At 44.6% G+C, this 23,232-nt stretch overlaps 1 protein-coding gene across 5 annotated transcripts in view; it reads right to left on the reverse strand.

The window, feature by feature from the left end:
- Positions 1 to 17,572, reverse strand: part of EPHX1 (epoxide hydrolase 1) — a 25,816-nt gene extending 8,244 nt beyond the window's left edge. The window contains exons 1-3 of one of the 5 annotated variants that reach the window (XM_038132664.1): positions 17,366 to 17,572; positions 3,695 to 3,879; positions 2,083 to 2,263 (exon numbers count right to left, since the gene is read on the reverse strand). In XM_038132664.1, the coding sequence (XP_037988592.1) occupies positions 2,083 to 2,263; positions 3,695 to 3,874 (361 nt within the window). In that variant the 5' untranslated portion in view covers positions 3,875 to 3,879; positions 17,366 to 17,572. Of the gene's footprint in view, positions 1 to 2,082; positions 2,264 to 3,694; positions 3,880 to 4,179; positions 4,407 to 17,365 lie in introns of those variants that run through there. The other 4 variants (XM_038132665.1, XM_038132663.1, XM_038132666.1 and 1 more) reach the window with 4 other exon arrangements.
- Between the last annotated feature and the right edge of the window lie 5,660 nt (positions 17,573 to 23,232).

A 23,232-nucleotide genomic window follows, 5' to 3' on the forward strand; every position in this document is an offset into this window, starting at 1 on the left:
GTGACACTGAAACTAATCACAGAACAGATAAGGAATAAAGCTTTTTTTCCAGTCCTTGCTTTTGGTGAGCATGCAAACACACTGCACCTCTCTGGATAGATTTATCCAAGGACCTTAAAGTACTTTATAATGAGCAATTAAGCATCACAGCAGCCAAATGAGGTTGGCTATTCCTGTTTTAAAATAAATTGGCAAATTAAGACATAGGAGTGAAGCAACCTACCGACAGTAACACAGTGACTCACACAGACAATTACATCATTTAGTCCAAGTGCCCTTAAATTTTACCCAAATGTCCCCTACATGGCACAGGATGGGCTTCAGTCAGCCAGAGATTTTTCTTCCTGAAAGGGCTACAATTGCAGCTTGAAGGCACCGAGAGATAGGGAATCCATCACAAGGTGCAGCTGTTTGTCTGGGGGCATGAATCGCTTTCCTCATTTTGTGCATGCTTTACTTTCCATTTGAATATGTCTGGCTTCTGTCCCCAGCCACGGACTCTAAATGCTGCACAAAAGGAATTTTAAAAGCCTTCACTAAATATTCTTTGTCTGTGGGAGCCTCCTGTAATCAGGCCACACATCTTAACTGCTGATAAACCAATCATGCCAAATTGAGGATTTTATGCCTGGCTAAGAGAGAGTTAAAGTGTTCATTTTTGTAGTTCTTTCCTACCCTTTGTCCAGAGTTGCAGTATCTCTTTAAGTGAATAAACCAAAACAGGAATCTGTGTTCTAGTACCAGTCTCCAGTTCGATCAGTAAAAGGTAAAATCAGCAGTGTGATTCCCATTTTGACTCTTTCCAGCAGGAAAGCTTCACACAGCGTTGCACTACCTGCTCCAGGTGAGCTGCTCTTCCTCAGACTAACTCAGGGCTTTGTTTTCCAGGAATTTGTTCCCAGCAGAGCCTGGAGGCCTCGTTTCTTGGTGTATTTAAGCATGTTTTACTCACATCAACTCCAGTTCACCAGCAACCCCACAGTCTTACACTGACTCGAGATTTCCCCATCCTTGACACTTCTGTGAATCTCTGCATTCTCTGAAAAGCTTTCAAGTGATGACAGAAGGTAGGAATCTGATACGCAGCATGTTTGACCTTGTCTTTTCATATCTGCTCTCTGTAATCTTTCCCAACACTGAAATTTCCCTTCCCATTGCTATACAGAGTGCATTGCCCTCAGCTGCTTCTCCCTTTCTTGTCTCAGATGGTGCCTTTTTCTTCTTTTTTAAGGGAAGACTTCCTGGTTTTATCTTTTTTCAGCACTAACCATCATTTAAATAAGTGCTTTAAGCTCTAACCACTATGTAGCACCATTCATTGTCCCAGATCCATTTAAAATACTGTGGCAAACTGCACCTTTAGAAATAACACACAAATATGGGTGCAAGTAAAAACAGAACTAAATACCCTGTTAAGGTTTAATTTTGCCATCATGGGAGGCAATTGTCTGCTGTGCTCTAGACCTACAACTGGACCCAAGCACCACCCTAAATCAGGCATTTTAAAAAGCCCAGTCTGACCAAGCTCCAGCACCAGCAGACCTTGGCTGAATGACCTCTTTGGAAAGAATGAATGAAGAGAAACCATTCCCTCACACCTGGCAGCACATCAACCCCAGGGGACAGGCACTGTGCGCTCCTAGGCCTGGGAATGCTTGAAGAGGTGCAGCAGAGCACATCTGCCCTGCCAGGCTGATGGCTGCACGGTGACAGCAGCAGCTGGGCAGCTCCACGGAGCGTGAGGAGACATCTGTGGCAATTTTTGCATGACTGCATGCAAGGCAGGGAACATGTGTACATCTTAAGATCCACTTCTGCTTCCAAACACTCGTGCTTGGCTCCTGCTAACACCAGCTGACAGGCTGCTCATGCACAGGGAATTCCATTTGTCATTCCTTGTCCTGAAGGCTTCGGTTACAACCAAGGAGTTCCCCGCTCCTTCAGCAGTGATGCCAACGAGCCAGACTGTGGCAGCCAGGGAGGGAAGGCCCTGTGACACAACCAGAGCCTCCTTCCCACCAAGCTCCCTTGCAGACAAATTTATCTATTGCTGGTTATATTTTAAGGGGAAAAGCAACACACCTTGAATCTTTGTTTTGAATTGTGGGTACTTGTTGAGGACTTCAACTTGTTTCTTCCAATTGAACTGGTTTTTCCAGTAGGACACAACCTTCCTGAGATGCACCAAGTTGGTTCCATAATGGAAGCAGCTGTTCTCCAGTGGCTCAGTGAATCGAGCCTGGTCCAGTCTCCTAAATAAATCCTACAGGGAAAAAGAGAGAAGAGACATTAAAAGCCCTTCTGCCTGCCGTCTTGGGCTGCGTGTGGTTTCTAGTTATCCACACGTGAAACGAGAACAATGGAAATAACATCTCTAGTTAGACCCCTGTGCCTTTTGCTGATGCTCCATCAGCTGTTCCAATTCTTTTCCTCCTGCAGGTGGCCTCCTTCCCCTTCCATTCACAGCTGTTCTCAGCCTTTGTTCTGCAGGGCTGCCTCACCTGGCTGCCAGGCTGAGAACACAGAAGGCAAGCTGCTCTGCTGCCACCGCGATGCCCTCAAGGGGTAACTCTTGCTGCCTTTCCTGGGTACTTTCCTCAACGCATGGATCTGGCCCAAACCTTTTGCTTTCCTTCCCAAACCCAAGGGTGGGAGGTCTTTCACCAGGAATGTTCAGAAGGATTTCGCATAGACAGAAAGTTGGTGAAACCACACTGAAATTGAAGTTTGCCAATCTGGAATAACAATGACAGTCACCTTCCCACTGCACTTCAGGGGTACAGGGGGTGTTGGTGACACTGCAAGATCATTCCAAGAGATCACTCCAAGATCGCTCAGCAGGGAAGGAGAGCCAAGAGCCCCTTCCTACTGCAAACAGAACCACAGCATAGCTGAAAGGCAGGTCTGGAAATCTAATCCTGCTCAATCATTTTAAAGTTAGAAATTATCCATCTTAGTGTCTGCAGTGTAAGGGGAAAACAGAACGGAGACCAATGTCTTTTGATATCACTGAGAAAGGTAAGCAAAGAGTTAAAAAACCCAGGCCTTGCTGAGAAATTAAGGATCCATTATAAATTAATAATATGAGCAATCCCATGAGTATTGTTTGAACCATGACTCCACAAAGATCTATGAAATCGTTCAATCCCTGCCTTAAACACACACAATCAAAATCTTTCTACCCAACAAATTCTGCAACGTATGTGTTTACTGTAATTACCACAATAATTTAGTGTTGACCAAAGTAGACTATTAATTACAGAAGAATCAGCATCCAACACAGCTGCAAACATAAAGCAGTCAAGAAAATGAGGTATTTGTAATTGCTTCAGAAATAAAGGGGGGGAAAAAAAGACTTTGTCCTTATTCTGGTCTACACAAACTGAGGAAAATGCACAAACAGAAAAACAGAGTTGAGTAATCCCTAATACGATTTTTATGTTTATTAGGCTTTGCAAAGTAGATTTATTTACCAGCAATCATGCAAGAGCCAGCTGAGAACAAAATTACACAGTGAGATCTGCCTATTCATACCTATCTTCCAAAGTACTGAAAAATCCCTTCCCCCAAGAGCTGGCCACCACTGGCACTCTGTTGGTTCCATTTAAAAATTACTTCCAAACACGTTCTACATGATTTGGCCATTTCTTCCTTCCCTTCCCCTTCCCTTCCCCCAGCACAGAGATTTGCTTACACTCAGCTCTTCCTCTGCAGTCTCCACCTTAAATGGCCTAACACTCGAGTCTTCTTTGGTCACAGGCTTTTGTCCCCTGCCCCACCACCCATCTTTGAAGGGCAGTGTCTCTTCATTCTTCTTGGAAAAGAAGAAGTAGATGAGGAGTGTCCCCAGCACCAGGAACACCTCAAGCAGCATAGTGCCTGCAAGAGAAGAACAGAACTGGTGAGCCCAGTCAGCTCAGAGAGACACGCATTATTTGTGAAGACTTTTCCCTTTTCAGACAGGATTCCAGCTACAGGATGTCCTGGCACCCACAGGATATCGATACCTCTGTGAAATTCCTGAAATAGAATGTTTCAACCTACCCACATGAGGAAGAATTGTTTTAAATAGAAGACACGTGATAAAAACAGAGCTCAAAGTAAGTTAATGCGGCAATTAAATAGTCATTATAATGTAAATATGACCTAAATATAACATAACTTAATAATTACAATTACACAATTCACATTTAATGCTTTCTCTTCCTCTGAAGTTCTGAATTCCCCACAAATCCCAGGGCAGAGCATCTCTTCAGCAAGGCTTACATGTCTACTGCTGTAGATTCAGAGGGAAAGAAAAGCAAGACAGATTATATATACAGAATAAAAAGTGAACAGCATGAGGGCAGCCACCTTGTACCTCCCAGCCAGCCAGGAAGTGGAGCAGGGATATATTTGCACAACCCTTGAACAGCAGTGTAAAGGGCAGTCAGACATTCCCTTTCCTTCTCCCTGCGAGCTGTTTTAAAGAGACAACAAAAGCCCACGCTCCGAAATGTGATCACATTGCCAAGTGACAAAATTCTGTCAAGGTGCAGAGCAACCTGATTTCACAGCACATCTGCATAACCCAGCTGCAGGGCTGCTGTGCTTCAGTCAAACAGAACACCCCAACAAAACAGAACAAAACAAAACAACAACAAAAAACCCCATCTTGAATATATTTGGACTGTTTCGTGCTGCAAGTAGAAAAAATACTTAGCCTTATCTTTAATAATTAATGTTTTCAAGCATGCCTTTAAGTGTAAGAAACCTTAGTAAGGTGGTTTGGGGAGCAGTACTGTCATCATTTTAATGCATAATTTTAAAGATTGTCATCCTTCAAACACTCATTTGCTGGGGAATTACTAAGACATCAAGTATTTCAAAACTTCTCTAGGGCAAGGATTGTTTATGACCCAGAACATCTTCATTCCCTCTAGAGCCAGAAGGTTCTGTTGGTTTTGCTGCTGCAGAGTAATTTGATGCTCTGGAACGGCTCAAAGAGTCATCAGAATGCACCAAATTTACTCCTGGATCAAACCAGGAATTTTAGCCCAAGTTAACAGGAATTCACAGGATTAGAGCAGGAATGAAACTGAATGGAATAGTTTAAGTGCCTTTATGTGACAGGACATGTTTTAGTCAACTTCTTTTCATTTTCTAATGGCTGACAATAAATAAATAGATAAATAAACACACAAGTCAAGAGAAGCACCCATAAAACATCTGTGCAGATTGAACATTTGTCCAGGCACTGTGCAGGTTGAACAAGCTTAAAAAAAAAGAAAAAAAGAAAGAAAAAATTCTATTTTTAATGCATACAAGTGCTAGAGCCTTGAAAGTGCCTGAATCCTCAGAGGCTGGAGCTATTGGATGATAGACACTGAAAAAACTTGATTTGTTTATTTGTTTCACTGGTGCTTCCATAATTTCTGCCACTTGTTTTTCTTCACGATGTTATCTGGAGCACAAGACAACACTCTTTTCCCACTTTTACAACACTCAAACCATAACTCTCCCCAGAATTAAAAAGTTTATCCAATTTCAGCTTGCCTCAGCACACAAACCAATGCAGTTTAGGAGCATCCTGAGCACAATTAAATTTTACTGCAAAGCACAACTGGAGGGGCTTCTAGAAACCTCAGAGCACTTTACATAGAAATGGCACCTACCACAGCATTTTATAACATTTCTACTGCTAAGCCTTTGTGGAGAAAACCAGCAGCTTCCCCAAAATCACAGCACAACTGGGGCCATGTCTGGACAGGAAAGGTTCTCCACCATAACTGTGTGAACACCACACAGAAAATCCCAACTCCTGGCAAGTCTGATCTGTTTACAGAGCCCCCCAGCAAACAGAAGAGCTGCTGTCAGTGCCAGCCCCATTGTTCAGGCTAGGCCACCTCCAAAACCAGAGCTCTCTTTGCCCTGGCTCCTGCTGCATCAGCACCACGGCCCCTGCCTGTGGCATTCACATTCTCTGAAAAATCCCTTCGCCCAGGATTTTTCTCCTGGGAAGCTGAGAAGCCTCAGAGAAAAAGGAAAACAAATTCTTATCTCATTTGCTTCTCCTGTGTTGTGCTCACATGTGGAATGTGTTTGGAGATTGTTTACCCACAGGTGATTGTTTCACTGGATTCTGGTGTGAGTTGTTTTGACTCTTTGGCCAATTGGGGCCAAGCTGTGTCAGGACTCTGGAAAGAGTCACAAGTTTCCATTATTAGCTTTTTAACCTTCTGTAAGTATCCTTTCTGTATTCTTTAATATAATATAGTATCATAAAAAAATAAATTAGCCTTCTGAGAGCATGGAGTCAGATTCATCATTCCTTCCTGACACGGAGCACCCCACAAATACAAAACCTGCCAGCACAGAGACAGGAGCACAGCTCCCAACACAGAGCTGCTCTGCCCAGGAACTGAACCTCAGCCAGAAACCCTCGTGTCCACACCCTGAGCTACAGAACCATGTCTGCTCCCCCCCCATTCTCCTCTCAAGGACACTTGAGAAAGCAGAATTTCTGCAGCAGAAGTCCTGGGGAGGGATTGTGTGCAAGTGTGTGCATTTTGCATTCACCCTGGACCGCGGGTGGAAAGAACTGGCTGTGTGAACAGACACCCACTTTTTGCAGTGAATTCCAAACAGACTGGAGGATGAGCTTGTTTACCATCCAGCAGTAAGTGCCAAAACCAGCTTCAGGTCTCACAAGAATCCTGACTTCCACTGCAGATGGCTGGGGCTGGTGACGAATTGATTTGCATGAGATGTCATCCTGACTTGGAAGAAGACACCTCTGATATTGGCTGGGTTATTTTTTGCTAACAGGGAGACTCTCCATGTTCAATCTTTCCCAGTTGCCTTGAAAGTGCCTGTAAAATTCCTGATGATAATGAACAGGGGCCCCAGAGCTGCAAGAGCATCACATTTTCCTGTGAGTGCCCAGGAAGGGAAGGACCGAGCGCGTCAGCAGCGTTTGAGCTCCACCAGCTCACCCAAGGGGATTGTTTGGTGAGGGATGAGCTGCTGGGAGGCAGCATGTTCCTGCCAGCAGCCCCAGCCTGGGCCCAGAGGAGGCATCCAACACTGAGGAGGCCACTCAGAGCAGTGATTTCCCAAGTTCACTATTCAAGCTGCTTCTCTGGAGCTCTCGTGTGTTGTTTGAGCAGCACAAAGCAGCCTCAGTTGTGAAGCACCTGCACCAGAATTTCCTGCACTAATCACTGCTGGGATCTGTGGTGAAGTGGTGTCCTGGTTCAGGGCAAATTTGGGAGAGAACCCCCAAAGGGGCTCCTCTAGAAAAGCAGATTCAATTGGCCCCTCCCCACAACTGGTTCAGGAGAAAACACCTCCTTGGAGAAAAGAGAGAAAAACCTGTTTGTTAAACAATAAAACCTAAACAATATTAAGCAACAAACCCTCTTGCTGCTCCAAAAGAGACGGCAAACTCAGAAAAGTCCCCTCTGGGCTGCAGCTCAGCTCACTCAGTCTCCTATCAGTGCCTCTGGTGCTGGAAATGCTGGTGGGTCACAGGTGCGAGCTGCTGGTGCTCTGCTGGGTGTTCAGGCCAGAGCAGGTTTAAACAGGCCCAAAGAAAAGGGGAAAAAAACACAGTCCAGGAAACTTTTTTGCCTCAGCTAGGTAAAACTAACTAAAACAAAGGAGAGCTCTGTCCTGCTGTCTGTCCATCCACAGACAACACAGTCCAGGAGCAGGAATGTGGAAGAGTGAGAGCGGAGTCTGAAAACAAAACTCTGTGCTTCTTCTCTCCCCCCTTCACTCTCTGGAACGAGTCTTAAAGGTGCAAAATTTATTATTCAGCATCAACAGAACAAGACAATTTGGGATAAAATCATCATATAGTCAAGCTAGGACAAGTGGAGGGTATCAGCTCCTTAACACTTGTTCCACGGTGCAGTAACACAGCACCATGAACATGGAAGGACAAACAGGTATGATAACACTTTTCTACCCTCATTTTTCAGAGTGTCGACAGCAAAGTGCTGGTGGTTTTATTGTCTGAAGTCTCTTGATGCAATCACACTGGCACGATGCCTTTATAAATGAGTGCTTCAAAGGGAGTTCATGTTTTGGTTTGGCTTTTTCCTCTTTTTATGTGACCAAAGGCAAGACCTTAGAAGGAAATATTTCCATTTATTCCACAGTCCTTAGGCTCCGAGACTTTGCTGTACCCCAGGGTGGATATTGTTTACAGACAGTACTTAAATACCTTAGACAGTACTTTTATCCTAAAGAGTTCAAGGAGGAATGCTTTTGGTTTGCTGCTTTAAAAACATGTTTTCAAAGAAAAATGTTGAAATGCAATGGGCCCAGTAAATAGCCCAAAACCAAGCTCCTCTTGAAGAAGGCCAAGCACATCTCATGAAATACTTTTGCAAGAAAACCCCAGAACTTCCTTACAGTATCTTACAGCTCCCCGTTGGAAACAGTCCTGGTTTTCAGCACCTTTCTGCATTTTGGTTTGTCCCCTATCTGTGCATTAACATCAGAGCTAAGGGGTCCACAGGAACAGAGCAATTATTATTTACATTAAAGCTATGTCCTGTCTCTTGCTTTGTCTTCATCAATCACAGGAAGAGATGCCCCAGAGAACAGAGCTCTTCATTCTCAGAGAGGTCATCTATGAAACAGCTTCATGGTAAAATCCCCCTCTCCTTCTGTGAGTAACCATCCATCTTAGCCTTGCAGCATTAGAATCCATGTGAAACATGGTTTTGGAGAAATAAGCAACTGTTCAGACCTTCACCTTAATGCTGGAAATGCCTTCTGGCCCAAACACCACCCAGCTGCAATGAATGATGCACAGCACCCACAGCTTTGAGGGTGCTACCAAACCCTGCCAGTGCAAAACTGCTGCTGCACGGCTGAGGCAGGGGTTGAGAGACTCTGCTGCTTGCAGAGCTAATCGTGGTTCAGGGTTAATAACATTTTCTCTCCAGGACTCCTTTACCAGCACGCTGCGAGGCAGCTCAGAGCACTTGGCACACTCTGAGAGATACAAGGCTTATTGATTAATAATTACCCTGCAGGAGAAATAACAGCTCCATTTGGAAGTGATTTTTCTGTGTATTTTTGTTCCCTTACATCAAGTCCCACATCAGGCTTTACCAAAAAGGCACCTCCCTGCTGCAGCACCTTTGTTTCCATGCTGCTTTGCCCAGAGAGCAGCAATTGCAGGTTACTCTTCCCAAGAGACCTGAAGGAAAAACAACGCCACTGAAGGACTGTCACCCTGATTTTCTAAGACTTTGCTAAGCCTTCTGATGTTTGTGTTCTTGTAACAAACTTTCTCACACACAGTTCTGTAAACAACTTCTGTTTTGCATTCTTTCATGGAGGAGGAGAGAATTGATGGACTCTTGGTCTGTCCAGTGTCATTGGAGAGGTGGCACTGTCACCCTCCAATCCACTGTCACTTTTGGAAAACTATAAATGTTGGAGTCAGAAAATAAAGGTCCCTCTTTTTTGTTCACCTGGAGAGCAGCAGTGTCCGTGTCGTCTTTTCGTGTCGTATTACGACAAAGGATTTTAAAAACTCATGGCACCTTGAACAGAGACCCTGAGCACTGCCACAGCCTAAAAGGAACTAAGGCATGGCACAGTCCCCACAGCTTCACCCTCAGCCTGTCCCCTACCCTCTCCAGGCATCACACTTTTGCCGTCATGTTGCACCAGAAACAGACAGAAAACCATCAAGTCACTCTTAGAAGAAAATCTTCCTATTTCTGCAGTTTATGGAGCATCATGACAAGCTTGGAAATAGCTTAGCAGCGCAGAAATTGCTTTGCCTACAAGTGATAACATCTCCCAGGTGAGCATGGAACGCTGCATTAACACTGTAGGGGAGGAGGAGAGGCAGGCATGGGATGAAATAAAGCATCCTACACAGCAAAGCAAATCAAAGACAGGAAATACAAATCCAACAGAGTTTCTGGCTTGTCTCGATAAGAAATTCAGCATTTACATTTTTTATTGCCACAGGGAGGTGGCACACAATGCTATCTCCAAAACAGCAGGAAGAGATGATATCATCCTATTTTACTTTTTTTTTTTCCCTAGACTGTTCACAATCAGAAATTAACCAGTACAGAAGGAATTTAATTAGAAGGCTGTGAGCAAGGAGTGAGGTCACGTCCCCAAAGCAGTGAAACCACGCTCTCTCAGGCCTCCCCCAGGAGCGGGGCATGCTGCTCCCAAGCTGGGTTGGGGGTTCCCTGCTGAGGGGCACCCCACAGCTCTGGCACCGAGGCACTGCTCCCGTGCAGCTCTTCACCTGCTTCGTCCCCTGGCCAGCAGGAACAAGCAACAGGGCCAGTTTAGGCTCTGGGGGTGCCCCCCTGCATCACCCAGAACTTCACTTACAGCACGTGTCCTTCGAGGAATGTAATTCCAGAGCAGTGCTCGGGCACCTTACACAACACATTCCCACCTCATTTTTCCTCCAGTTACAATCTGTTAACTCTCCAGTACCACACTGAAAGTCCACAGGCACTGAGACCCAAGTCTAACTAAGCACAAAAGAAAAGTAGTGTGGGACTGAGTTCACATTTATGTGCTTTGCCTCACCCAGGAGCAGAATGTGTGTAAGCACTGGCCAGTCAAAGCTCATATCCCAATCATTATTTAAAATACTGCATACTGCTTTCCTAAGAGGAAGAAACTCATTTTACAAGAACACCTATCTAAGCAACATTACTTGTTCTTTCAAAGCCATGCCCTACACATCATTCCGTGCTGCTTAAAAACATGATTTGTTTATCTCAATTTTCCTTATTTTGCTTCTATTATGTTTGAACAAACCCACTCTCTTTCAGGAGTCTAAAAAAAAGCCTTTGGGCTACACAAACTGACAGAATCCAGCTTGGGATCTGTGTGATGCCCATTAATGTGATCTAATGACTGTGTGCATGATTCAGGAGAAAGGAGATGCACTCTCCATCTGCAATAATTTCTGTTTAAGACTCTGCAGACAGAAAAGCCACGAAAGAACTCTTAAATCAGCCCTGTTCAGCCACAATAATTAAGGGTGAAAGAGCTGTTCAAACTACCATAATAATGCATTAAGGTGAGATCATGCAAAGGTTTTATCCCATTTATCCTATCCAGCCTTTACTCTATTTAATGACCCCCAAATCCCAGCAAGAACAGGTTTTTTGCACAGGTGCAGAGAAGAAAGTGACAACAGCCTGGCATAAAACTGAGGGTGAAGAGACAGCTGAAAGCTCTCTCACATCCCATCTTCCAGTTAAAAGAGGGAGGATACCATGCCAGCAACAAGTTTTTTAAACAATTCTTAGCCACAACATCTTGAGCTTTACTTCAACATTTCATTCCTAGCATCTGAAAAGAAATTCTGAGCAGCACATGGTTCTGTTTTGCCTTCCACTGGAGTTTCTAGCAATAATGAGGTTCAACTCCTCATCCTGTGCCAGCATCTGCATTTTACAGAGGAGGTGGAAACGAAAAGAGTGAGATATTACAGATAAGGAAATGAGATCGAGGTAATTGTTCCTCAGGCCTTAAGGCAAATTTGGGCTCTAATTTTAGCTTCACCAAATCCTCCAGCAGTGAAGAGTAAAAGGTTGCCCTCCTGCCCTGCTGTGGTGTTATTGCCAATGCTTTGCCCTCCCTGATCTCCAGATAAGACTTGTTTCCATCTCAGATTTCCTGGTGGTACAGCACAGCATGTCCCCTTCTGCTTACTGCAGGATCTCCCATCAGTCTGAGCCTCTTCAGATTCTTCCATGGAATCAGGGAGGGAAAGATCTTTCCAGCTAGCAGATTTACAAGCTTTTTGTATTAGCACTGTTAGAAAACTGTGTTACTGAAACCTTTAATTATTAAAACATGCAGAATTGACGTATATGTGGTGCTTTAGAGGGGAAAAAAAAAAGAGTGCAAGCAGTTTGAGGTACGCAAGAACAAAGTACATGACAACCCTTCAGTTAAAAGAAGGTGTGGAGATAGAAACGATGAATATAAAGACTGCCGAGGAATTTTCTGGCAAACTGCAAGACAGGTGAGGTGCACACTGTGAATTTAAATCAGGATCACGACTCCAGGTAGTAAGGGCAGCATGAATGAGAATGTGCTCCTTGCCCCATGATGCGAGACTCCCTCTAACCTCTGTGATGCCAAACTCCCTCTCCCTTTGTGATGCAAGAGGACCTCTGTCTTCTGTGATGCCAGACTTCCTCTTCCCCCTGTCACACCAGTCTCCCTCTTACCTTTAGGATGAGACTCCATCCTCCAGTAGTGAAGAGTTCCTGCTTTTTTCTGTGATATCACTTTAATTATTTCTTTTCTCTGAGATGTCAGACTCTCTCTTATCTCTATGATGATTTCTTCCTTTCTCAGTGATGCCAGACCCCCTCCTTCCTTCAGGACACCACATTCCCTCTTACTTCTATGATATCCAGCCCTGTGATGTCAGACCCCTCTCTTCCTTCCTCAGTGATGCCACTCTCTTCTTCCTTCCTGATGCCAGACTTGCTCTTACCTCTGTGCAACACTCTCTCCTTCCTCTATGATGGCAGATTCCCTCTCACCTCTATGATTCCTTCCTTCCTTCCTTCCTATTTCCATGTGTGATGCCACACTCCCTCCGAGATGCCCAAATCCATCGTACCTGCCAGAGTCTGCCAGACTCCTTCCTTCCTCACTGATGCCAGACTCTCTTCTTGATTCATGGTACCAGAGTCGCTCTTCCCTGTGTGTGAGACTTTCTCCTTCCTGAGTGTGAGATTATTGTTTTTGCAGGGATGCCCTGAGGAAGGCAGGAATGATGCATCTGACTCCATGCTCTCAGAAGGCTGATTTATTACTTTATGATACTATATTATAATCAAGAATGCTATACTATACTAAAGAATACAGAAAGGATGCTTACAGAATGCTAAAAAGATAATAATGAACACTCGTGACTCTTTCCAGAGTCCTGAGCTTGGCCCTGGTTGGCCCAAGAGTGAAAACAACTCACACCAAAATCCAATGGAACAATCACCTGTGGGTAAACAAGCTCCAAACACAGGATTCCACACAGGAGAAGCAAATGAGATCAGAATTTGTTTTCCTTTTTCTCGGAGGCTTCTCAGCTTCCCAGGAGAAAAATCCTGGGTGAAGGGATTTTTCAGAGAGTGTGAATGCCACATGAGATGACCTCAATCCTCTGTGATGTCCAACTTTTCCACATTTCCTCCTTTTTCTATGATGCCACGATTCCTCCTTCCTCGATGATGTCTGACTCCCTCTTACCTCCATGAGAGACTCCTTACTTCATCAATTATTTCAGAATTCCTTCTTTTCCTGGGACACCAGACTCCCTGGCCACAAAACTCGCACACTCCGAGTGTAATGCAAGAAATGTGCAAAATAATATATAAGACAATCGACTCATTTTGCCTAGAGCTGTAAATGTAAAAGGAAAAAAAGAATAATAAATGTGACTATGGAAACAGGAAGAGATCAAAACTTGTTGTCTCTCTACAAAGACTTCATTCCCAACGAGGAAAGGAACTTTGAATGATGCCAGAGGAGGGGAACAGATGGTAGCCATCATTTTCTGTCAAATAACTGCAACACCGAAAGGATGTGCCAGAGTAAACATGTAACAAGAACAATTCTTGCTACTTTATCTCTCCCTTAATAACAATATTTAAATTCTGTTTGGATTCATGGCCTTCATCTAGAAAAATGCACCTGTACCCACCAGATGAGAGCAATTAACACTCTTGATGAAGCACCCAAGAGGGCTTGGTCCTCCACCAGAGCTTGGGTTTTGATTCATCATTTGTGGGGGTTTTACCTGAGAGGGAGACACGTCTTCTGTCAGACAGCAAAGCCCACCCAGGCTGCAGATACAGAACAAACAGGGAGAGGCAAGAGTTGTGTGTCCTAACTACAGAACTCACAAGATGAACAAGATTTGACTGCTGGGTGCAATAAATGTGAGGAGAATTGCTTGAGACAGAAAGAATGACAAAACCCAAAAGTTTGCTGAGCCCTTTCTTGTCCCATGGATTACACCTAATAATCTCCTGCACAGATGTTAAAAAAAAAAAAAAAAAAGGCTGGTGGAATGTTAGGTGACAGCTCACTTTTCAGAGAGGAAACCTAGCAAACAGCTCCTGTTCTTTAATCCAGCAGGATCCCTCCATAAACACGAGCACAGGTCGTTTCTTCATCCTGGCAAATGCACTATCAGAGAGAGCAACGGAGCATGGCTACCACAATTCCCACAGAAATATTCCCAGCCCCGCCAATCAGAAAGCATTTCATCAATAACAACATGCTTAAATAGGTATAAAAAACTCAGAATGCTGCTTAAAAGAACGAACCATAAAGCCCAGGGTGTATTCAAATCACTGTCAGCCATCCTGCCCTGTCTAGCATGACCAAGATATTAAAGCAAATGCCAGTCCAGAAGATGATGTTTGGTGCTTTACTATTTGTGTAAACACCCATTTACACACACAATGATGCTTTTAATTAAAAATAATGTGTGCAGAGGAAGAATCCAGGACTTTTTCAGCAGTGGTATTCAGAAGGGAAAAAAGTATTTTCGACATTAATTACAAGCAGACCGAAGCTCTTCAGAGAGAAGCAAGATGCTCTACTTTCCAAGTGACTTTTCTTCAGGGACTTAGACAGTAATTAGAGATCTATTTGCCACATTTGGAACTGGCACTTTACAGAAGTCTGCCCTGGTTCTGGGATTGTGCATGGCATGAAGAAAATACTCTTGCAGGCTCAATGAAACAGTGCTCACTCTACCACAAAGGTAAGGCTTTACCTCTGCTCATCTGGCCACAGAATTTGAATACTGCAACAAGAAATGTGCATGGGAACACGTAAGGTAATCGATTTACTTTGCCTAGAGCTATAAGCTGTGCTTCACCTACCACCCCCAGCTCTGCTTTGCCTCTTCTCCACTGACAAATTACTTGACAAACTATTACTGAAGCAACAAGAATTTCTGGGAGTATTACCATTCCAGAATTATTACCCCTAACAGTTTCATTTACCTGTTGTAATTACTCTGAACAAATTGGTCCTTCCACTAAGGAGCCTGAGCTTGTTTCACAGTGCTTACAAGATTAAAACATTGCCATTTGATGCCTAAAAGTCCTGAAGTAGGTCTGAAAGCTTTGTTGAAACCCTGGATAAACAAACAAGCTGAAAGGAATGGTATTACCCTACAGACTGACCAAATACTTAAAGTACAGTAAATCAACAGGGGGCAAAAAAGCCTTTTAAAACACCCAGTAATCCAAAGCCTATTTTGGGCAATTCATGCAGACAAATTGCATGTGGATTCTGGCTGCACTGGTTATTACCCACCGTGCTCTATTTCAAATTATTTACTTCAACTCTATGATCACACAAAATAAAACAACAAACTCTGGGAAAAATAATGAGCCAGCAGAGTTTAGCAAATCACACACAAGTTTGAATGATTTTTTTTAAAAAAAATTTTGACTAGAAATGAATTCAGACTGGAAAAGATGTAGAACAAAGAGCCATGAACTTGACACTGTGCCAGGACCTTCCCCACAAAGACTTCAACTCTGACAAAGATCTAATCCCTGTCCTTGGACAACTTCAACTGTGGATTGATTTTCAAAGCTGCTTAATTGCTTTTGGGGACTATCTTCCATCGATTTCAGTAAGCATTAGCAATCTGTGCACTCAAGCCTCAGCTTTAGCTTACTTCAAACAGGAGCAATATCTGCTTCAGGGGAGAAGCACAGCATCTCCAAAGAGTAGGGCCAATCAACATATGAACCCTGCTTTTGTGGCTCTCTGAGCAGCTCTGAGACACTGGCTTCTGAGATTGATCCTATCTCATAGGTTCACCTAAAATTACTAGGCAATTTCTCTTATTTTAGATAAAGCAAGGCTAGGAAAAGAAGGGAAGAGAAAGAAGCCTAATTCAATAGGGTTGGAAAATTAAGCAATGCATCTGGAAATGGTACGTTTTAAGTCCTGGGCAATCAAAATCCCAACTGAATTCTGACAAACTAAACCCAGCTTGGGCAGAGTACATAATTTGCTTAGTCTTTGCAGACTGCTCAGTTATGCAACAAAATACAGGCAATAAACTTACAAGGTTTTCTTCTCATGCCTAAAACACTTGTTTAGCAAAGGGAATTATGCATAAAGCACTCAGTCAAATAATTCTCAGGTCAGGCAAAATTGCCCATAAATAAATAAAACTTCGATTTCATATCCCCATTTAGAAATGAGCAGATAAACCAAACCGAAGCCATTTACATGCCAATAGTTAAAGCCACTTTAACTAAAAAAGGGAAACCTGGCCACACTCCCGAGGAACCTCAAATAAAATTGTTGTTTCCATAAGCACTGGTAAGTCCCGCTTAGCAGGGACCTGTGGGGGTACCAGTTGTTGGTTTCTCTGGGTCTGGATTGAAGGCACTGCAGACAATAGTTCATGTTTGGACTCAGGTGTTTATTATTTCTTATCAGTAAAACAGTCTCACAACCATGAGTTCAGCAGCTTTTCATTAGAAGGCACAGAATGGCTAACTGTCTCTTGTTACAAGGTCTTTTAAGACTAAACTATCCAATTAAGAAAGGACAGCTAGATTATTTAACCCAATAACTGATCCCAAAGAGCCCGCAATGGGGACTTTTCTGCCCAATTACAAAAGATCACCCAAACCCATGAAGAAGAAGGAAGAAGAAGCATGAAGAAGAAACCCAGGATGACACCCTGTGCCCTCCATCTTGCTTCCATCCACAACATACTAAAAATCCCAAAACCTAAATTTCTCACCCAAGTGATACATCTACACTACTCTATAACCTATTTCACACTTCTGTGGATTCTAGTCTATCTTGAAGTCTAGGAAACTTTCTTCATGAGTGAGGGTCAAAGTCAGTGCTGCCCTGGAGGTCAGGACACCCCAGAGCAGACAGAGAAATATTCCTGGTGTCCTGGGTTTCCATAGGGACCTTACCCTGGAGAAGCACCTCTGGCTCTAGCTGTTGGGGATGCCACACACGCTCCCCTACCAGGAATGCAGATCAGGGTCTTCCTGTTCCCAAAATCAGCAAGAAGTCCCCAGCGCGTTATCCACACTTGGACAATTCCCATTGCTGGGAATCGCGGAGCAGCAGCTGCGGAGCCCCGCGCACTCTTTAAATCCCCGGCATTTACGGACCTTCGGCGCAGCGCCCGCGGGCTTGGACACACGGACTGCCTTGGAAAAGCCCTTTCTCCTTTACTGCACGGGGAGCCAAAGCTCCTCTCCCCACCGGGGCACCGCTCGCATCCCGCCGGGAAACTTCCCAAGCCCAGCCCGTCCCGCCGCATCCCGGGACCGCGCCCGCCGCTCGCTCCCACCTGCCGGCTCCCGGGGCGGCCGCGGCGCTTCCCGAGCCTCCCGAGCCTCCGGGGCCGTGTCCCCGCTCCGCAGCCGGCCCGGAGATGTAGTTCTGCCCGGGGACAGAGGGTCCGGAGCGGCGCAGGTTTGTCCCCGCAGTGTCCCGGGTGGAACGCCGCCTGGAGCTGCCCGGCGGGGATGGGGCTCGGCCGGGCAGCCGCGGGTGCCACCGCCTGGAGCTGCCCTGCGCCTTCCAGCCGGGCTCAGCAGCGCTCGCTGCGCGCTGGAAGAACTCGAGAGAAACACGGGCCGTGCCCGACGGAAGGAAAAAGCCGAGAACGCATCTAACAGGGCTGCTTGTTCTGCGAATCCGTGTTCTCCAAAGCCTGTCTTGCAAACTTGGGCAGAGAGAGCTAAACAAGCTTCAGAAGGTCAAGCTGCAGCAACTCACCCCACCAGGAAAAACAAAACAAGCGAATATTGAACTCTTCATCATCTCTGAGGTTTTACCATTCAACCTCAGTTTTCGCCTCTTACTTCACTCCTAAGATCCAATCTTCTTTTTTCATCACCTCCACCACACCATCTCAGCTCCTGTTGGGATTGTTGGGCTCTGGACAGACAGACAGACAGACCTGTGATCACAGATAACCATTCCTTTCACATCTTTCAACCTCTTCAGCCCAATCACCACAGTCTGCTCAAGCAGTCCTTTGCCCAGAGCCTTTAGTGTAGTTCTCACTCTCTTTTGTTATGAGCACAATAGTATCTAAATTACAAACTAGTCTTCTTTAAAGCAACACATCCCTAAACTGTTCTGTAAGTAAGTTTTGTCCTTTTTTGTAGTTTTCTTCTTCCACACCAAATGTTCTGGCTGAGTTCTACCCCTTTTAGGACATCCATCTCCACAAACTGCTCTGTACTATTTTTCTGGAGACACCAAAACCATTAGTAGCAGTCCATCTTTCTTCTGATTTCACTTATACAAATAAGACTGTGCTGAATTTCCTAGTAAACATAACTTCTACAAGATGAAAGTTAAAAATGCAACTGTGTTGTGTGCCAGGGTCATAACCCTTTATTGCAGCTACCACACAGACACTTGGCACTGCTTAACCCCAGCTGGCAGCCAAGCACCACACAGTCAGCCACTCACTCCCCCACCAGCAGGATCAGGGTGAGAATCAGAGGAGTAGAAGTCAGAAAAATCATGGGTAGAAATAAAGACACTTTAAGAGGTAAAGCAAATGATGCACATGCAAGGAAAGCAGAACAAGGGATTAATTCCCTGCTTCCCAAGGGCAGGCAGGTGTTCAGCCATCTCCTGGAAAGAGAGGCTCCATCAGACAGAGCAGTTTCCTGGGGAAATCAGTAACTCAAACATCGCCCCTTCCTCCTTCTTTCCCAGCTTCACCTGCTGAACACGGTGCCCTGGGGTGTGGGATGTCCCTTTGGTCAGTGGGCTCAGCTGGCCTGGCTCTGACCCCTCCCAGCTCCTTGTGCCCCCCAGCCCGCTCACTGCTGGGTGGGGTGAGGAGCAGAAAGGCCTCGATGTGTGCAAGCACTGCCAAACAACAGCAAAAACATCTCTCTGTTATCAGCACTGCTTTCAGCACAAATCCTAACTACAGCCCCACACCAGCCACTGTAAAGATAATTACCCCAGCCAAAGCCAGCACAATACTCTACTTGACTATTTTAACTAATGAAAATTTGCATTTTTTCTGGCCTCCATTTGTTATAAGGATGTCAATTCCCATCTCTGGTTAGCAACTCCGGCCTCTGCAACTTGCTGAAGATGTAGTGTCAAAGTAGGTAGATGTACTTTATCCAGGCTGTCCCATGTTCTGGAAACAGGTGTGCTCAGCCACCCAGGAAAGCCCTGCTACCACTGAGGGCTATCACCGTGGGTCTTCTGGGCAATTAGGACTTGATGAAGGGAAGGAGAGATCTTGACTCCATTTCAGAAGGCTGGTTTATTATATTATGATATATATTACATTAAAAAGACCACATTATAACTATACTACAAAGAACAGAGAGAAAAGATTCATCAGAAGGCGAGACAGGAATAGAAAGGAATGAATAACAAAGTTCTGTGACTCCCAGAGAGTCCGAGAGCTGCTGCCTCCTCGATTGGCCACCAAGTAGAAACATCCCACATTGACCAATGGAGAAAGCACCTGCTGCATTCCACAGCAGCAGATAACAAATTGTTTACACTTGAAGCTGAGGCCTTCAGCTTCTCAGGAGAAGAAAATCCTAGCAAAGGGATTTTCACAAAATATCACAACCACAGAGGGCCTCCCAGTCCTTCCTTTTTTGAAGTGGACAGGGTAGTTCAAAGTCCCTGTCGTGGAGATATCCCTCTGGCATAGATGTTTTCCTGTGGGTGTCTGTGACTGCGTTTGAAGGGTCCCAGGACGAGGGAAGAGATGAGAATCTTGACTCCATTTTTCAGAGAGGCTGATTTATTATTTTATGATATATATTATATTAAAAATGCTGTACTAAAAGAATAGAGAGAAAGGATTCATCAGAAGGCTGAAAAAGAATCGAATGGAATGATAACAAAAGCTTGTGACTCTCAAAGAGTCTGACACAGTTGGATCTTTGATCAGTCATTAAGTAAGAACAATTCATGTGAGACCAATCAAAGATGCTCCTGTTGGTAAACAACCTCCAGACTACCTTCTACAGCTATCAAATAGTTATTGTTTACATTTCCTTTCTGAAGCTTCTCAGCTGAAATAGGAGAAAAATCCTAGCAAAGGATTTTCATAAAGACATCACGGTGACGTGCGTCCACCTTCTCAAATTGACAAATCGCTTAAGAGCAGTTTTTCTCTGTGCTCTAGCAGCACTGAACCCTTAGGAGACACAGTTGGGAGGTGGGGTTGGCAGTGCTGGGTTAATGGTTGGGCTTGAAGATCTTAGAGGCTCCTTTCCAACCTGAGCAATTCCATGATTCCTTACAGCAGTAGCAGCAGCAAAGAGCAATGGGCAAAGCAGGTACCTGACTGTTGAGTCAAGGACGGAAAGAAAGACCCCAGTCTTCAGGTGGATCAAAAGGCTGAGAATAATTTTATTAGCAAGAAGTTGTGAGCTTTATAGTCTCACTCGCTAAGCAGGACCTGATTGGTCTCAAAGTAGAAACATCTCCCATTATTGGTGGCTGTGAATAGCACACTGTGGAGAACCATAGCTATAAACAATGGTTTATAGCTAAGAGAGATAATAATTGCTTTGATTCTTTTGTCTAAGATTCCCAGGCTCAGCCTGGGAGAAATTATCTCTGTTCTTTCTTCGACTGAACTGAGAAAATCCACAGGTACCTCACAGAGACGCAGGACAGAGAAATTTTACAGCAGGGTTAGAGCTTCACATGGAGCCCTCCTCACTGGAGCAGCTTTGGCTGTTTCTTGTGAAATCACACAACTCCCACAGCCTAGCAGAGGACAACACAGAGATGCAAACACCACCAAAGGCAGAGGCCAGCCATGCCCTGAGGTGCACCAGGCACAGCACGATGAGGGAGGTGACGGCCAGATTCAGCCTCACCTCGAGTCCTGTTGGCAATTTTGGGCACCACAACCTAAGAAGGACAATAAACCATTGAAGTGTGTTCAGAGAGAAGGGTGACCAGCCCGGTGAAGGCTTCCTCAGGGGGAAGACTCAGTAGGAGCAGCTCTGGTCACTTGGTTTGTTGAACTTGGAGAAGTCTGAGGGGTGAACTCATCACAGCCCAGCAGCTTCCTCACAGAGGAGCTGCTGATCTCCTCTCTCTGGTGATCAGCAGCAGGACACAGGAAAACGGAATGAAGCTGCATCAGAGGAAATTCAGATTAGACATTAGGAAAAGGTTCTTCACAGAGTGGTCAGTCACTGGACCAGGCTGCAGGGAAATGCTCGTGGCATCCAGCCTGTCAGATTTCAAGGAGCATCTGCACACTGCTCTTAATCGTATGGATTAGCTTTAGGTAGTGCTGTGGGGAGCAGAGAGTTGGAATTGATGATCCTTGAGGATTCCTTCCAGCTTGAGATATTCTGTGATTCTAAGCAAGGCAAATGGAAAACATTAGCAACCCGATGGTCTGGCATTCCTCTAAGTAATTTTTGCTTTAGCTGAGGTAGAGGAACAATACACAGCACGGAGGAGCAATACACACAATATCCACCTTCAAAGCAGCTGGAGTTTGTTACAGAAATTAAGGGGAGGATGTGGCCATGATGGAAACTTACGGGACTACTGGCGGGAGGGCAACTGCAGAGGGTTCAAACAAAGATTCATATAAGCACAGAGAAACTGACAACCACAGACGAAACAATGATTTTTATCTTTAAAAATCACTCTTTCTATTGTAAGACAGGTATTGATCAATATTATTATGGAGAATTGCTGATATCTCATCTTTTACAAGTTGTAGACTGGCAGACAGTCATCAGCCAAATAAAATAAGGCCAAGAAGATTGCAATTTGTACTATAGGAAAGCAAATTGATTGCTACAATCTATGTAGGTACTCTAACACAGAGTATGAGCTGAAGGATCTTTTTATTTGCTGAAGTCCAAGCGTAATTTGTTCATGTTCAGTAAAACCATTTTCTTATACTATTATTGGCTGAGGGAGGTGGCCATGCAGTTTAATATTAATGCTTCAGTGACACCTACACCTGTGCTCTTCCCAAGTGTGACAACGCAGAATGTCCCCCTTCTGAAGCTCACCTTTGAGAACAAAATCCTTTACCGACACAAGTAGAAGGTAAAGCTACAACTGTGTAACAATCCTCTTCCCCTAAGCCAATTATAACATCATCATGATCAGCTGTAAAGCAGAAAACAAGGGGAGCATGAAAGATCTGAAGAGAAAGAATAAGTTTAAAACAAATGAAAAGGAAGAAATGTCAGAAAAGAAGGAATCTTAATACAGGAGCCAAAGAAATGAGGAAAGAAAACTCTTCTCTGCAAAATCCAAATAATCCATTCTCAGCACCAGCAAAATCACACAGAGGTGTTTCAGGATTTGTGTTTCGAGGATGGGCCACCTGGATACATTCTGGAGGCATTTAAGAATGTACTGGTTTGGAGCAGCTACAGCTCACTGAACCATTACTGCTGGAGTGAGCCCTTATCCTGCTGATCCCTGTTTGAATCCCTGCCCCAACACTGGCACTGCAGGAACGTTAGGAATTACAACACAGTTTTACAAATCCGTGGTATAATCTACACCTGGTACCACCATCCCAGACTGCAAGGCAAAATGTATTCTATCTGCCATCTGTATGGTAAGTGGGCAGTTTTCCTTATCTCTTCCACAACCAATCCTCTCACAGGGGAGACATCTGCTGATAACAGGCCATTGAATGTCACTGCACCGCTGATAAGAACTGCAGCATCCCATTGGGAGATGCTCTGCCAAGAGGGAGGAGCCAAGCATTCCCACCTGGATATAATCTTGAGTTTCTGGAACACCAGCACGGCTTTCTCCACTGGATTTCCCAGAGGAACAGCTGCCTCTTCCACTGGATCTTCAGAGGAAGACTACACCTTTCTACAGGATCCCTGCTCCAACAGAACCACATCTGCCACTCCAGGAGGACTGCAGCCACAATTCCAATTGGACTGCTACCAACACCCTGACCAACAGGGTGTCAGGCTGTGCTCTGACTCTGTCACTGTTGTTTTAGTTTACTGCATTGATTGTTTTGGCTTTTAATTGTTTTTCCCTAATAAAGAACTCCCTGCTCCTGTATTTTTGCCTGGGAGCCCCTTAATTTCAAATTTATAACAATTTGGAGGGAGGGGTTTACATTTTTCCATTTCAGGGGAGGTTCCTGCCTTCCTTAGCAGACACCTGTCTTTCCAAACCAAGACAACCATATATTCT

The sequence above is a fragment of the Motacilla alba genome, chromosome 3 (genome assembly GCF_015832195.1).
Source record: "Motacilla alba alba isolate MOTALB_02 chromosome 3, Motacilla_alba_V1.0_pri, whole genome shotgun sequence".
Classification (NCBI taxonomy): Eukaryota; Metazoa; Chordata; class Aves; order Passeriformes; family Motacillidae; genus Motacilla; species Motacilla alba.